At 39.8% G+C, this 16,998-nt stretch overlaps 1 protein-coding gene and 1 long non-coding RNA gene across 2 annotated transcripts in view; both read left to right on the top strand.

The window, feature by feature from the left end:
* Window positions 1–11,394, top strand: part of LOC135051170 (vomeronasal type-2 receptor 26-like) — a 161,870-nt gene extending 150,476 nt beyond the window's left edge. Inside the window, exons 7-8 of the mRNA XM_063957297.1 lie at window positions 8,007–8,130; window positions 10,469–11,394. Of these exons, the coding sequence (XP_063813367.1) occupies window positions 8,007–8,130; window positions 10,469–11,394 (1,050 nt within the window). The remainder of the gene's footprint in view (window positions 1–8,006; window positions 8,131–10,468) is intronic.
* On the top strand, window positions 5,442–5,990 carry LOC135013191 (uncharacterized). Its single transcript, XR_010211964.1, has 2 exons — window positions 5,442–5,540; window positions 5,750–5,990. It is a non-coding gene; the product is annotated as an uncharacterized LOC135013191 (long non-coding RNA).
* Window positions 11,395–16,998: the final 5,604 nt, after the last annotated feature.

The raw sequence follows: 16,998 nt of genomic DNA, 5'->3' as shown, positions 1-16,998 counted from the left end.
TATAGTGTTTGTAATATAGAAATAAAAGCGGGGGGGAATCCAAACCGGCGTAAAGCAGTGAAAAGGTATTTCCAACTAACTAAATCAAACACTTTTTCAGCGTCAAAAGAAACTATCAGACTAGGAGGGGTAGAAGAGCTCGAGTGGTGGATAGCTGCCAAATTTTTTCGAACATTAACTACTGAAAGCCTACCTAATATGAAACCGGTCTGATCCGGATGAATAATTTGGGGTAAATATAATTTCAATCTGTCAGCCAGAATTTTTGTAAATATTTTATAATCAAAGTTTAAAAAAGAAATAGGTCTATAGGATCCAGGTAGAGATAAATCTTTGCCCTGTTTGGGGAGTAACTTAATAATCGCTGAATTAAAGTAGAGTAGAACCGATTTGGAAGAAATAATACCATTATAAAAGGCAACCAAGCTTTCCCCAAACCTAGGCAATAGAATTTTGTAAAATTCCGCTGATAGACCATCTGGGCCTGGGGCTTTCAATGGTTTTGATTGCTGAATAACCCTAGTGACTTCTTCTATGGAGACAGGGGCCTCCAGTAGATGGGAGAATTCATCTGGAAATTGGGGAAGGGGTGGAAACGTCCAAGAACTGGGGGGAACCTCGTCAGTGAAAGGGGGATCAATACCTTGAGGGTCAAAGTATATGGATTCATAGAAATTTTTCATAATATCAGTGATCTGGTCGCTCGAGTTTGCCACAGAACCGTCTTCTCGACGTAACGGGTGGACCAACATAGGCGGTTGTGAACCTTTTAGTAGATTGGAAAGGAGACGGACAGTCTTGTTTCCAAATCTATGAAATGTATAATTAGTGGAAAAAAGGGAGCGATCACTTTTGATTTTAAAATATTCATCAAAATGATTTTTTGCAGTGCAGTAAACCAACTTATTGGAAGGGGTAGGGGCCGACTTAAAGGACTGATAAGATTCAGTCAATTTAGACTGTAAATCAAGATACATGGCGGCTAAGTGTCTATTCTCAGCTGCCAGGTAAGAGATTATGACACCGCAGAGGACCGCCTTGCCCATCTGCCAAAACAAGAGTGGGTCCGAAGCTTCACAATCAGCATTAGCATGTTTAAAGTCCATCCAAGCGGACTCTAGTTTTTGCCAAAAAGAAATGGACTGGGACAAATAGTTAGGGAATTTCCATAATCTATAAAGGCCCTTGTCTACTGTAGTTTGAAGCGACAACCATACTAACGCATGGTCAGAAAACCCTATGGGTTCAATAACAACATCTTGCACTCTGGGGAATAAGGAGGAAGATAATAAAATAAAATCTATGCGGGAGAGTGTCTGGTGAGCTGCAGAGAGGCAAGTGAATTCTTTTCTATTGGGTTCATAGCTCGCCAAACATCAATCAAGCTAAGTTGCTTGGAAAGCGCTGGTATACCCAATTTAGGGAGCGAGATGGGAGTCTTTGAGGTGGAGGACCTGTCAAGAATCGGGGAGGAAATAAGATTAAAATCTCCCAATAAAATCAGGGATTTTGAGCTATGTTGTAATAATTTGGCCAGTAAGGTGCTAAAGAAGGATCTTTTATAAACATTTGGGGCATAAATCGTGCAGAGGGTATATGGGGAATTGTTGATTACAATATCAGTAATCAGGTACCGCCCTTCCGGGTCAATAACTGAATTAGAAATAGAGACGGATAAGGATTTTTTGGCTAATATAGCTATGCCTCGGGATTTAGAGTTATAAGGTGCAGCAGCTAACAATTTCCAACCCAGTGTTTGTAGTTTCAGGGATTCAGTGTGAGTCAAATGCGTTTCTTGGATAAATATGATATCTACCTTCAGTTTGGAAATATAGGTAAGAATCTTGCGTCTTTTAGCCGGGGAGTTAATTCCTCCGACATTCCACGTGCCTAAGCGTACAGACATTTAAGTGATAGGTGAGTAATGTAGGAACCGGTTACAAACATCCCCACTTGACCTGTCAGGTAAATAAAAAATGGGAGAGGGGGTGGGAGAGGAGACAAAAGGGAAGAGACAAACCACAAACATGGGATGACATGAAATGAGAACAAACATAAATCTGCAAAGTCAAAACCAGTGCCATTGAAATCATGGCAAATGTTTGATGAATCTAATAGCAAAACACAATGGGCGAGATAAGCCTCTGAAAACTGAATCAATGTGAAAAAATAGTAACTAGGCCTCGAACTCAGGCAGTAAACATATTATCAGTAGTATACCTGTAATACCAGAAAATAAGACATATTTGCATAACAATTCGTAGTGACATTTTAATGAAGGGATGCATTTTTCAGTGGGAAAAAAAAAATCAATGTATTAGAACAAAGCAGTGTCCACAGGAACTGAGAGGAGGTCAGCGAGTAACCGGAGGAGTATCTGCAATATCTCCTTGGGGCGTAGAACAACTCTCTTCTGCCAAGAAAGCCTCTGCATCAGTGGGAGTGTTGAAATCTTTGTAAGATGAACCATCAAACAGTCTGAGCTTGGCTGGGTAGATCAGGGCAAATTTACGCTGGTCTGCCACTAAGCGGGAGCACACTGGGGAAAAAGCCTTACGGGCTCGAGACAATTTCACTGAGAAATCTTGAAAAAGGTATAACTTCGATGACTCCCATGGAATAAATTTATTGTTGCGGGACGCTGACCAGAGCAACTGTTTATGTAAGTAATTAAGACATCGAAACAGGACAACTCGAGGACGGGTAAACGTAGCTGCGGAATGTTGACCCACTCTGTGAACTCGTTCAATGATGAGATCACGGCATTCAGATTCGATTCCTAAGAGGGTTGGGAGAGTGTTACGAACAAAATGAGCTAGAGCCGGGCCCTTGACTGCTTCCGGGAGCCCCACTAGTCGGATGTTATTTCTCCTAGACCGATTTTCAAGGTCGTCTACCTTGTTCCAAAGATGATAGGTGTCCTTTTCCAATTTGGGAACCACTTGTGTGAGATGCGAGACGTCTTGAAACAGGGTACCGACACTATGTTCCGTTTCAGCAACCCGGTGGGTGAGGTGTTGCAATTGAGAAGTTATATCCGAAACTGCTTGTGAGAGTAGCGGCCCCATGGTCGCCTTAATAGCATCTACCACGTCATTATATGTAACATAAGAGTCCCGGGGGGCTACCGATTTTTTGGCGGCAGGAGATAATGCAACGATAGCAGAATCCGAAAACATGTTGGTGTCTGCCCTTCTCTTTTCCTGGCGTGGTTGAAGAGGTTGTGCAGAGGCAGGAGGCGTAAGATATTTTTCCATATAAGCAGCAACCAGGACAATATAATATTCAGAAAAAACCCCAATAGGTAGTAACAGTGACAAGTGGAAATGTCTCTACTGAAGTAAGTAAGATGAGGCCGGTGAGAGAGGCTATCAGCTCATTGCGTAGATAAAATCACATTGCAGAGTACATGAGTAGATATTCCTGTGAGAGGGCCTTCAGAAGCATATGTAGATACACGAACTATGCAGAAGGACACAGTAACAGCCTGACCAGCAGCGCTGCTGAGGTCCTCATCCAATACAGAAAGCTTCTGAGGCAAATTGTGGGTAATGCAAAAATGTGGTAATGCGAATCACAGGAACCAGGGGGTTAATGTGAAAGGTGACAAGCTTCACATGTAGCTACAGACCGGGAGTATTGGGGAATAGCAGAGGGTGCACCCAGATATTACACTGAGGGATTGCTTATGACCTCCAGCAACATGTAGAAATAAGCCCCAGTAATGTAGGTAGCAAGACAAGAGGTTAGGGAGAGGATCCAGCAGGTATGAATAAAGCTAACAGTCCAGCAAAGTGTTCCCAGACTAGGCTGCAATGCAATGTGCTGGGGAGAAAATGGCCGCCGCAGCTATACACAGCCTGTGTATAGCAGAGCCTGTTTTGTCTCTCACCTCATGTGTTGTGCCAGCAAGGTGGTATTAAGGCTCCTATCCATGTAGGTCATCAGGCCAGGAGAGAGGGCAGGCAGTGTGTATGTGAAGCTCTAAACAGAGCTGGTGTCCGCGGCTCCGTTCTCCCGCAATTCTCGCCATGGAGCTCAGCCGGCGGGCCTGAGCGGGTACTCGAGTCCCCGGCTTTTCTGGCAGGGAAGGCCGCAATCCGGAGAGACCCTTAATAGCGTCTCCAGGCGCCGCAGCTCACCCTGCACTGAATCGCCGGCGGCAGCAGGTAATAAGGACGCCTGGTAGAGGGTGATTTCAGAGTGGAAAGTGGGTAAAGGTGATTATAAGGAGGGTAGTTGTTCAGGAGCTCACTGGAAGTACAGCTATTCCCCCCCGGTAAGACTTTTTTATACAATATGGAAATATAGAGAGAAGCAAAAATGTGAGAGACAAGAAGGCATTTGTATTCCTTTTTTTCTGATTTTATGGACCACATGCCAAAATGCAGGGATGATGGGTTAATTCCACCACAAATGGGACACCATGCTTGTCTGGAATCAATACTTCCATATTGTACAAATATCATTTGTTATTTTTAATTACATACCAGTATATTGTTGTATTTTAGGGGGAAACTGGAGCATCCGAAGGAAACTCACACAAGCATAGGGAGAATAAAGAAACTCCAAACAGTTAGTCCCCCATAGTAGTTTAATACTATATACAGGTGAGGCTTTTAGAGACTGTTTTCCAGAGACATAGAGACTGTAAAGTGGTGGAATGAAGTATAAAGATAAATGTGATAATATATTTATAGAAATGTCAGATTTCTAAATAATGGTATAATCAGAAAATGGGACTATCGAAATGCTGTTAAGGGCCATTCTAAACAGGGACATGTAGAAGTGGGGTAACAGCTAACAGAAATATAGCAATGCAAGAGGTACAGAACTGAAATTACTTCAAATTGATGTCAGAAGGGAAGAGACTAGTCTTTAGATTTGTTTTGCTTTACTACTTGCCTGGCGTGGTCGAATCTGATGTAACCTGTCAGAAAGCCAAATGTGCGACTGTAGGATGAGGATCTTCCTGCAGTTGCGACTCTAAGAGGGAGCTCTGGACCCTCTGCTTCCTGGAACCCTCCCCCCAATGATCTGGCAGCACCCCCATCCAATGGCTACAGACATTAGCAGCTTCTGTAAAGATGTGAAAAAAATGTGAAATGTGAAAAAAAGGAGGCTGCAGATTTCAGCAGGTGCCAAAAAAATGAAGATGCAATGGTCACGATGTTCCAGCCATCAACGTGTGTATTGATGTTTACATTTTTTAAAAGTTTTAATAAAATTGTTTTATATATATATATCTTAAATAGTGTTCGTGGAAGAATTGGGACTGAGAAGAAGACTCCTTTTCTGGGGCACTTTGTGTTATTCAATTAAATTTTTTTTATAGATATGCAATAAAATTATGTCAAAGTGTCATCTCTACAAAAAACTAGCAATACACATAGACAATACATCGAATATATACTGTGTGTGCATGCATGCATGATCACTGGCTCACTGCTGATCACTATTTGGAAGGTATCCTATCCATAGGATACCATAAGGACTCTGTATAGATTTCTGCATTTTTCACCTGTATTGTGACTTCTGAGGTCCTCCATGTGTGCATGAAGTTGCCGATTCCTCTTTTTTTCATATGAATGCTTCCCTTTTGAGCTCTTCGTAATCTGAGTTACCAGATTCACGAGGCTGACTTTATGCCCTTATTTCACGCCTCATTGATGTTTGGAAGCCCACGTATGAACCTATTCGGCCAATGATCTAGGCCTATCACTCTTTTGGATAGACAATATTATCTAAGATGCACCCCTGATGAAGTCTAGTTCCTAGACGAAACGCGTTGGGTTACTGTATTTCTTGTTGATGTTATCTCCGAATATTTAATGAGGAAGAATAAGGATACAACAGAAAGGTTGCCTTCTTTCCTCCATATCCCATTGATGGATTTCTGTAGGAGAAACTACATCATAATGTACATGTAATAATGATGGATATACTTCATGTTTCTGTATAATTGTTTTAATAAATTTTTATGAAAAGTACAGTCCGTTATGTGTTTTAAAAACCTGTATAAATATTGATTGCAAATCCTGTTAAGCAATAGTCTTTGTATAAGGGTATTTGTAAACCCCTGGGGCGCCATTTTTCCTCTTTTTCTATAATATATATATATATATATATAAATATATATATATTTATATAAGAAATGGTATTTGTACACAATTATAATGTGATACATTTATTTTAGACAGACATATCAAGTGTTTTTACTTTCAGAAATAAAAAGCTATAGTTTTAAACTAATGAGTTTGTAAGCCAGAAATATCTATGATTCCCAGTATTTGGACAGTGTCAGTGTCCTGTTAATCATATATTATATTGTGGCTGTATTGCTTTCCAAAGCAAAGAGTACATAAAAGAATGATAACTAATAATTAGTAATGTACATAGGTGAAAATATTGTTTATACTGTATCTATAAATATTCAAACATGAAAACAATGTGCTTCATAGATTATATAATTAAATATTTGAGAAGTACATTTCATGTTGTCCAATTAGCATAACACACTGGGTAATGATGCAATAATAGTGTATGTCATCTCCTATAGTAGAATAATAATATTATACCTAATTTGCTAAGCACAGAGTGGTAGCCGTCTCACGTTGCTCAACCCTACTTCTACTGTCCCCCTCTGTGTCACGATGGACAGTGAACAGGAGGATGGGATTATGGAAAGTGAGCTAGAGATGAGTAAGTATAGATCAGAGAGGGATCTGCTTTTGTGCCTCAAATCACAAAAGAAATCAGCGTGTTAGCATAAAAGCCAGTGCAGAGTGACCAGGTGGGTGCTGCACAATGAAAGTCCCTTGAAAAGGTAGAATATAATAAAGTAGATTGTAAAGGTATACAGAAATGTACAGAGATTTGCAATTACAAACAACAATAATGAGCATTTTGACAGACATACAAAAAATTAGGTGAATAAAGTATTATAGTTATCAAACTCCCAGTGTTCCTAGAACTCGGTCCTGTGCACAAAGACTAAGTATCGAAAGAAGGATGCACATTTCGCCTAATGGGGCTTGTTCACTTAAAATAAATAGGTGTTGGTAAGCTAACTCAATCATAAAAATGACAATTTCTGAGCAATGTTTAGAAAAAAATATTAAGTGGTTACATTTTTCATTCTTCAATTTTTATTGATTTCAATTAGATAATATTTGCTTATTTGTATGTGTGTATAGTTTTTGCATGTATACTATGACCCTCAATATATGTGGTATTTTTATATGTAATTGCAGTAAGTGTTACATTTTAATAATGTAAGTTAATTGCCTCAAAATCCAAGAGGACATTTTTTTCTTTTAAGATTGTACATTAAGCTTATATTGCAAGTCCATTATATTAATTTGTGATATGTTTAACTCATTAACTTTTAGTGACAGAATGTCTGGGTTCATTGTATGAATTTTGGAGAGTACCAAAGAGCTAGTGTTATGGCAAACTAATGGGACAATGGTATCATTTAAACTAAAAGTTGTACAGTAGCTACTATCATTAAGGGTGGTCCATGTTTTAAGTCTACCTTAAGGGATGTAATTAACTGCTCTAATGTCAACAGCATCTCTATATTTTTCTATATGTTGTTTTCCTACCTCCCATCTGTACTAAAAGCACCCCTGAATCCACATTATACTACAACCATAAATTAATGATGCACAACAAATAAAGTATTTTGTCACAGAAATATGTACAGTATGTCACAAAGATAAAACAAAATTAATAATCTAAAGTAGTGTATGCAAAATATCATACTGTAGATAACTTTTCTACAGATTTTAATTTCAGATACTTAAAGTTTCAAATAAAATAGTTCTGGAAATTTGGGATATATTTCTGCAACTGATTTATTAAAACAAATTCTCTATCCAATACTTTACTACTTGCCAGTATATATGCAGATTGGTTGTACTGATCCAAAGCTGTTAGTGTCAAAAATAGGGGGAATGATGGAATGTTCAGTAAAACTGCTGAGTCATAACTCTTTGTCACAGATGCCACATGGACAATGTTCTGAAAAGTGTTCTGATGGATTCAGAAAAGCACCAAAGGAAGGATACCATGCATGCTGCTATAACTGTGTGCCGTGCTCAGAAGGAGAAATATCCAATAAGTCTGGTACAGTATTTTTAGATTTTGCTTTGCAAGTACAAGTGCAGGGGAGAGAAAATGTATTTACATTAATTCACTAACTATACATTAAATAGTTCTGTTATTTTTATAAAGAAAATTAAATCAAGATGTTAAAATTTCCATTGACAGGCATTGTTAATTGTTGAAGATTCTAACCACCAAAAAAGACCATATCTGCAAAGGATGTGTGTGTGTGTGTGTGTGTGTGTGTGTGTGTGTGTGTGTGTGTGTGTGTGTGTGTGTGTTTGTATCATAGGGTAGGTTGGTGTAAAAGGGATCCTTTCTATGTAAAATGATGAAATTAAACAAAAGCTAAAAATGTACTTAATTTGCAAAAAAAGATCTGGACCTGAGTAACAATTGTGCACATTAGGCCTGACACTGAGTTGTGCACATTAGGCCTGACACTGAGTTGTGCACATTAGGCCTGACACTGAGTTGTGCACATTAGGCCTGACACTGAGTTGTGCACATTAGGCCTGACACTGAGTTGTGCACATTAGGCCTGATACTGAGTTGTGCACATTAGGCCTGAGACTGAGTTGTGCACATTAGGCCTGACACTGAGTTGTGCACATTAGGCCTGACACTGAGTTGTGCACATTAGGCCTGATACTGGGTTGTGCACATTAGGCCTGACACTGAGTTGTGCACATTAGGCCTGACACTGAGTTGTGCACATTAGGCCTGACACTGAGTTGTGCACACTAAGCCTGATACTGGGTTGTGCACATTAGGCCTGACACTGAGTTGTGCACATTAGGCCTGACACTGAGTTGTGCACATTAAGCCTGATACTGAGTTGTGCACATTAAGCCTGATACTGAGTTGTGCACATTAGGCCTGACACTGAGTTGTGCACATAAGACCTGACACTGAGTTGTGCACATTACGCCTGACACTGAGTTGTGCACATTAAGCCTGATACTGGGTTGTGCACATTAGGCCTGACACTGAGTTGTGCACATTAGGCCTGACACTGAGTTGTGCACATTAAGCCTGACACTGAGTTGTGCACATTAGGCCTGACACTGAGTTGTGCACATTAGGCCTGACTCTGAGTTCTGTAACTTAGGTCTGACTACAGAGTTGAAGAAATGTTGCCAAAAATGAACCTAAAAAATGTATAAACATGCAATGAAGAACACGCATTGCACTGCTTGTTATATGATGTCTCCAGAGCATAATGTGCAACACTTTTATTAGTTAATTAATTTTATTGTTTAAGAATTGATTAAATGAGTGTATTTTTAAAACCTATTATTAAGACTTTAGTACATTTTATGGAGAATATAGAAAAAGCTTCCATGCGTTCCTGGCATTTTATGTTTAGACTTAGAAATCCTCAAATTTATCATTTAATGTCAACTTTTTCTCTATTTTCTTTCTGAGAAGATATTTTTGACTTCTGTAAATCTTTTCAATATCTAAAGATGAACAAATAATTTGGCAATTTTCAAAATGTATCCAAAACTATGTAAAAAAAAAGTACTGAATTGCTTTGCATCAATTTATTTGTAAAATAAAATATAGATAATGATAGAGAAGAAAGTACTAGATGAGTGGAGACAGGATACAGAACTGAGATGTAGTCATATAAAATTGAGAGAATAACAAAGTGAAAATGATCCAAATGCAACATCTTTAAATTAGTGGGCACCGCTGCAATCCACTGTACTATTACTGTTAGATTTGTGGCAACAATTCATTTTTAATGAAATTTAGGATGATTTTGTGTGAAAATAATTGTTGCCATAAATGTAGAAGCATTTGCACAGTTGTCTGCAAATTATGGGCTAGTGCATTTGTCCCAGCATGTGTGAAATAATGGGAGGGAGAGATAAATACTTGAGAAAGAATGAGGGTAACACTACGGCTACAATTTTTCTATCGCTTCTTCCACTTCCCACTGGCATCACCTGCCCATCAGCACATGCTCCCACCAACAAGTAATACTCTCACATTCAACCCACTGCCCTTCAGCTCTACCATCATATGATACCCAATATTTACTAGCTTTGCCTTCACATACCCCCTGCCCACAACACTTTCCTTTATTTGTCCCCTATTAGTAATATTGGGGTATATTTAGTAAGCCTTGGATAGAGAAAAAGTACCAGCCAATTGACTCCAGACTGTCATTTTTCAAACCCAGCCTGTGACATGGCAGTTAGGAGCTGATTGGCTGGTCATTTATCTCTGTCCACTTTATCTCCATCCAAGGATTAGTAAATAGGTCCCATTATTCCCTATGAGAGAAAGGGAGAGAGAGAGTGTGGCAACTTGTTACTACAATATTTTATGTCACATTTTTGTTCCATAGATAATGAAAACTGTGTAAAATGCTCTGATACTGAATGGCCTAATGATGCTAAAAACAGCTGTATTTCCAAATCACAAGAGTTTCTTTCATATGAAGTGGACTATATGACTTTGTTTTTCTCTGGCATAGCTGTATTATTTTTTGCTATAATTGTCTTCATATTTGCAATATTTGTCTACTTCCGGAGCAGTCAAATTGTCAGAGCTAATAATCAGAACCTCAGCTTTATTCTCCTCATCTCCATAAAGTTGTGTTTACTCTGTGTATTTCTCTTCCTTGGTCGCCCAGTGGATATAACCTGCATGCTGCGGCAGATCTGCTTTGGAGTCATATTTACTATCACTGTGTCCTCAGTCCTGGCCAAGACTATCATGGTTTGCATCGCTTTTAAGGCCACAAGACCTGGAAGTTACTGGAGAAAATGGATGGGAGCCAAACTACCAAATTCTTTAGTCCTGTTCTGCTCATCTGTTCAGGTCCTGAATGGTGTCATCTGGTTGTCAGTTTCTCCTCCATTTCAAGAGTTTAACATGGACACATATCCTGGGACTATCATCATCCAATGTAATGAGGGTTCTGTGCTGGCATTTTATTTCATGTTGGGTTACATGGGACTCCTGGCAGCTGTGAGCTTTGCTCTGGCTTTCATGGTGAGGACATTACCGGACATCTATAATGAGGCCAAATACATTACCTTCAGCATGCTGGTGTTCTGCAGTGTGTGGGTCTGTGCAATCCCAGCCTATCTGAGTAGTAAGGGGAAACATATGGTCATTGTAGAGGTGTTTGCTATATTAGCCTCATGCATTGGAATATTAGGCTGCATGTTTTTCCCTAAATGCTACAATATACTGAGGATGCCTCATGTGAAGAGAAAAGAGCTTTTATGCAGGGGTAAAAACATCTTTACTCATAATAATAAATGACTGGCATTAATAGATCAATAAGCACCATTTTTCTTAGCATATCTATCTATCTATCTATCTATCTATCTATCTATCTATCTATCTATCTCTCCAAAATGAGAAAATTACAATATACCTTGCTCCCTGTCTCTTGGCTGTTAACTTCTTTAAATGATATTCACTGTACTTTCCATTTCTTTGTCCTCTAATACTACATCTATGCCTACAATACACATACTGTATTGACCAATCTTCCTCTAATATTGCTCCCTATGACCTTTCCTGTGTCATCTATTAACTATCAGCCATCTTTCCATAAACAGCACAATGTCATATAAAGCTTAATATTTTTAAATTATTTATTTAATTATTTATTGCCAGTAATTTACTATATATAATGCACTCATATTCTACAGCACTTAGAGAGAATATTTGCCCATTCACATCTGTATATCTCAAGTAGTTGTCAACTGGGACTCTTCCTACCCTACCTTCAGTCCGTCTCCCAATACTGTAATTTCCACCTCCACAATATTTCCAGAATCAGGGCCTTCCTCACCCTACTAAAACTCTCAACCATGCCATCATCATTTTTTTTCTAAATTACTGTAAACTTCTAATTTATGGTCCCCATTGCACCGCTACAGGCTACTCTTATTTATGCTGCCTGCTTCACATTTTTTTGTCATTGCTGCTCCTCTGCCATTAACTCCACTGGCTCTCTATTACTTCCAGAATAAAATTCAAACTTCTCACCCACACATACAAAGCTTTCAATCAAACATTTCTATCCTAGATATCAAGTTTATTCTCCACACCCCTTCCCTGATCATCATTACCCACCCTCACATCTGGATTATTGCTGGACTTTCCCATCTTTTGAAATTGCTTCCATTTTCTTTTAGACTTTTATCAACCTCTTAGGCTTCAAGCATTCCATGAAGACTATTTTCCTACTCTACTTTACTGCTTCTCATATATCTACACCTTATTCCCTTTGCTTTCTCTGTATAGTTATTCCAATTGCATTCTGTTTTATACCAAGTGATTTAGTTGTTTAGTTTGTAACTATGTAATTTAATGCAGTTTTTGTTCCATATAAATGGTGCTTCACAACCCTTATGACCCCTGTATTGAATTAAATGCTACTACTACTACTACTACTACTACTACTACTACTACTACTACTACTACTACTACTACTACTACTACTAATAATAATAATAATAACAACAACAATAATAATAGTTATTGCATTGATGTATCTCTGGTGTATAAGCCTATTGAGTGTTTTTCTTCAAGATGTTATATATTTAAATGCTTATTCCCTTATTGTGATTAATTTAAACCATTAACAGCTTTAACTGAAGATTGTTTTGGTTTTTGTTTGCCATTTATAAATTGTGTGGATTTATTTTTATGAAAACCAATTCTGCATTTTCAAGCGGTAAAGGTTTCAGTTAGTTGCAAACTCATAATCAGACATTCACGTTTCAGTGTATTGGACAAAAGATACCAATAAAAAAGTGTCAGGCAAACACATAGTTAAAGTTCTAAATTCAGTTTTACAATTACATATAACAATCAATCCAAAAAAGTGAGCAGACAATGCACCGGATGTAATAAAGTCCGAGTTGGCTGGAGGTGCAGGTTCCCAGGTGAGCTTGGGCATTTTTTAAAGTGGCGATCATTTACAAGGCATGTTATTGCCTTGTACATGATTACCATTTAAAAAACATCCACGTTCGGCTGGGAATCCACACCTCTGGCCAACTCAGACTTCATTATATCTGGCTCAATGTCTTGATTGAGCTCAGATCCAAGAATCCTCTGCATGTGAAGAACAGGAAAAACTTTTACCAAAATGAATAGGCCACTTTTCACAGGCAGATAACCAGGCATCAAGGGTTGTGATAGAACAAAGTTAGACTTAGGTCATTAGAAAACCTAATTATAGCAGGGTATCCAAAGACTAATAACCCATTAGAAATCACCTATAACTGATTGCTAACAAATACTGATTGTATAGCACTAAAGAGAGGAGTTTCAAGGTTAGAAAGATTGCCAACCATCTACTTATACATGGTACAAATGCACTAATGACAAGGAGTTATTAGAGATGAGCGGGTTCGGTTTCTCTGAATCCGAACCCGCCCGAACTTCATGTTTTTTTACACGGGTCCGAGCGACTCGGATCTTCCCGCCTTGCTCGGTTAACCCGAGCGCGCCCGAACGTCATCATCACGCTGTCGGATTCTCGCGAGGCTCGGATTCTATCGCGAGACTCGGATTCTATATAAGGAGCCGCGCGTCGCGGCCATTTTCACACGTGCATTGAGATTGATAGTGAGAGGACGTGGCTGGCGTCCTCTCCGTTTAGAAATTAAAATAGATAGGAGAGTGAGAGTGAGACACTTCATTTACTTACTGGAGCTTAGGAGGAGTTATACTAGTGACTGATGACCAGTGACCTGACCACCAGTGCAGTTTTATAATTTATTATTATTTAATAATCCGTTCTGTTCTTGTTCTCTGCCTGAAAAAAACGATACACAGTGACTCAGTCACACTCACATACCATATCTGTGCTCAGCCCAGTGTGCTGCATCATCTATGTATAATATCTGACTGTGCTCACACAGCTTAATTGTGGGGGAGACTGGGGAGCAGTTATAGGTTATAGCAGGAGCCAGGAGTACATATTAAACAGTGCACACTTTTGCTGCCAGAGTGCCACTGCCAGTGTGACTGACCACTGACCACTGTGACCAGTGACCTGACCACACTGACCACCAGTATAGTATATTGTGATTGAATGTCTGCCTGAAAAAGTACACTCGTCGTGTGACTTGTGTGGTGTTTTTTTATTCTATAAAAATTAAAAAACTCATTCTGCTGACAGACAGTGTCCACTCCAGCAGGTCCGTCATTATATAATATATACCTGTCCGGCTGCAGTAGTGATATATATATATTTTTTATATCATTATTTATCATCCAGTCTATACTAGCAGCAGACACAGTACGGTAGTTCACGGCTGTAGCTACCTCTGTGTCGGCACTCGGCAGTCCATCCATAATTGTATACCACCTACCCGTGGTTTTTTTTTTCTTTCTTCTTTATACATACTACATCTCATTATCATCCAGTCTATATTAGCAGCAGACACAGTACAGTACGGTAGTCCACGGCACTCGGCAGTCCATCCATAATTGTATACCACCTACCCGTGGCGTCTCAGTCTGCACAGAAGTTGGTGTCCCAGGAGTCCCTGTGCTGCTTCCACTGGCATCGACCTCAATAGTATTAGTGACTGGGTACCCCACAGCAGCCATCGAATCAGTGTCGCTGATCTCAGTGATGTCATCACAGAACATTGGTGGCTTCGGTGGAATGGATAGGATGTTCTCCGGGGTAGTGCTTTGTGAGGATTCACAACTGGATGATGAAATGGCAATGGGATTAACCAGTGCAGAATTGCCAAACACTTCATTGCACTGATCATAGTAAGCCCACTTCATTCTAGCAGCACCACTTTTCCTCCTGTTGTGGTCGTGAACTTTGTTGTAGTATTTTCTGAGAGCTTTCAATTTATTCACTGCCTGCTGCTGTGTCCGCACAATGCCCATTGAGGTAAGTATCTTGGCAATTTTGGTGTACACTGTGGCATCCTTCACTGTCCCAGTGATCTGCTTCCGGATCTCCTCCTCCTCTCTAACAGAAAGCAGCTCCCTGGTCTCTTCCTCCTTCCAGTGTGCGACGCTGTCTCTCTCATCTGTCTCCCCTGCAGCACAATTGTGACCTCAGATGCCAGTGCCACGCCCGCTCAGCCAATCAGAGAGACCCTGCTGCTCAGCCAATCATCAGTGCCCTGCCAGCTCAGCCAATAAGCACTGTTAACCGTGACCCATTTTTAAAATCCCGGGTCGGACCCTTTCAGACAGCCGGCAACCCGTGTACGATCCGGGCAAAACCCAGGTAGAAACCTGGGTAGAAGTCCCAGGAATTCAGTCCTGTGTTGACCCTTTCAGACAGAAAAAAAATCCCAGGTCGACCCTTCCCGAACCAGGAAATTACCGGGTCCTTTTCTCTGTCTGAAAGGGGTATTAGCTGTGTCAGTAGGGTTGTCTGTGATGTAACGCAGAACATTATGTGATACTCTGCACCTGTGTAGGATTATAGCATAGTCAGATTAAGGTAGGGACACAGGGAATACTGTAACCCAGGCCCCCCTTTGTCAGCCCCCCCCCCCCACATGTGGAGCACACTGACATCACTAGCTCTCTCACTTGTGCAGTAGCAGAACCAGGCAGCCAGAATGTGCACAGGACAGTATGCAGTGCAGACAGAGACACAGGAGTATCAGGATTCATGAGCTACTGAACAGAGGATAGATAGGAGGAGGTAGAGAGCTCTAAGTAACCAAGGGATACCAGCTTCTCCTCCTCCCTGCCTGCGTGTCTGAGTCCTAGGTACCCTGCTATCTAATGAGAGTATTCTGGTCTAGAGAGACACACACACACACACGCACACACACACACACACACACACACACACACACACACACACACACACACACACACACACAGAGTCCTCCTCTGTAGAGGCTGCTGCTATTCTTGCATGTGACAAGATAAGATATAGAGTTGTCTTTGTTCCACTACAAGAAAACTCAGGCATTATTAAACTATTAGTTTAAATTTCATATACACCATTGGTTTCAATTTAATATACACAATCCATACCTCCTAACATGACCTATTCCAGGAAGGACAAAATCACCTACAGTATGTTGAAATACCTTTCTTATCAATGAAATAGTTCAACACAAGTGGCGCCAATCATACATTAAGAGGGAAGTCCAGGTAGAGAGCATTTTGTTCCTTCTAGAATGGGTCATGTTCAGAGGTATGGATAATTTAATATACACCCCCTTCCCCTTGGTCCCCCCTGTTTTAAGTGCCCTGGAGGGACTCCTCAAGGCTTAATCTGGCACTGGATTATAGTGTGCACCTCAATTGTTAGATAACTACAGAAGGCATATCATTTATGTATTCCTATACTATACAATTTATATCATAACACCAGACCAGAGGAAAATAATAATTATTATATACTTACTGTACCATTATATACTTAGTACCATGTGAAATAAAATGAAATACATTATTTTATGGTTACTTCATGTCAAGCTCCCTCATTGAGTATTACTGTACAATGCCCTTTCTACTGAGATTCCGTTACCATATACAGTATCCTTTGGATGTACCTAAGCTTCTATGCTAATTTACATTGTAAAATATTTTATATTAGCTGAACGTACATTGGTTATCAGTGCAATAAATTACTTCTACTAACATATAAAGTCAATACCAGCATATCACCAAGATGCATGTCTTTTCTAAATAAAAACTCTAATCCCTCATCCATTTTTCCAAGACATGCGCATCTCATTCTCTCTCAATGCTTCAGAATTTTTAGGGCTAACCCCACTCTTTGCAGTCCACTTCCTTTTCATGATTCTGGACTGAAATGTGGATTATAGCGAACCACTATGATTAATACAATCAACAGTAGGGAGATGGAGTCTGGTGAGCTTCACCAGGGACCTCCTCAAGGAGGAA

Source organism: Pseudophryne corroboree, chromosome 1, assembly GCF_028390025.1.
Source record: "Pseudophryne corroboree isolate aPseCor3 chromosome 1, aPseCor3.hap2, whole genome shotgun sequence".
Taxonomy (NCBI): domain Eukaryota; kingdom Metazoa; phylum Chordata; class Amphibia; order Anura; family Myobatrachidae; genus Pseudophryne; species Pseudophryne corroboree.
The sequence above is the reverse complement of the archived record's forward strand: the minus strand, read 5'-3'. Positions and strand labels throughout refer to the sequence as shown.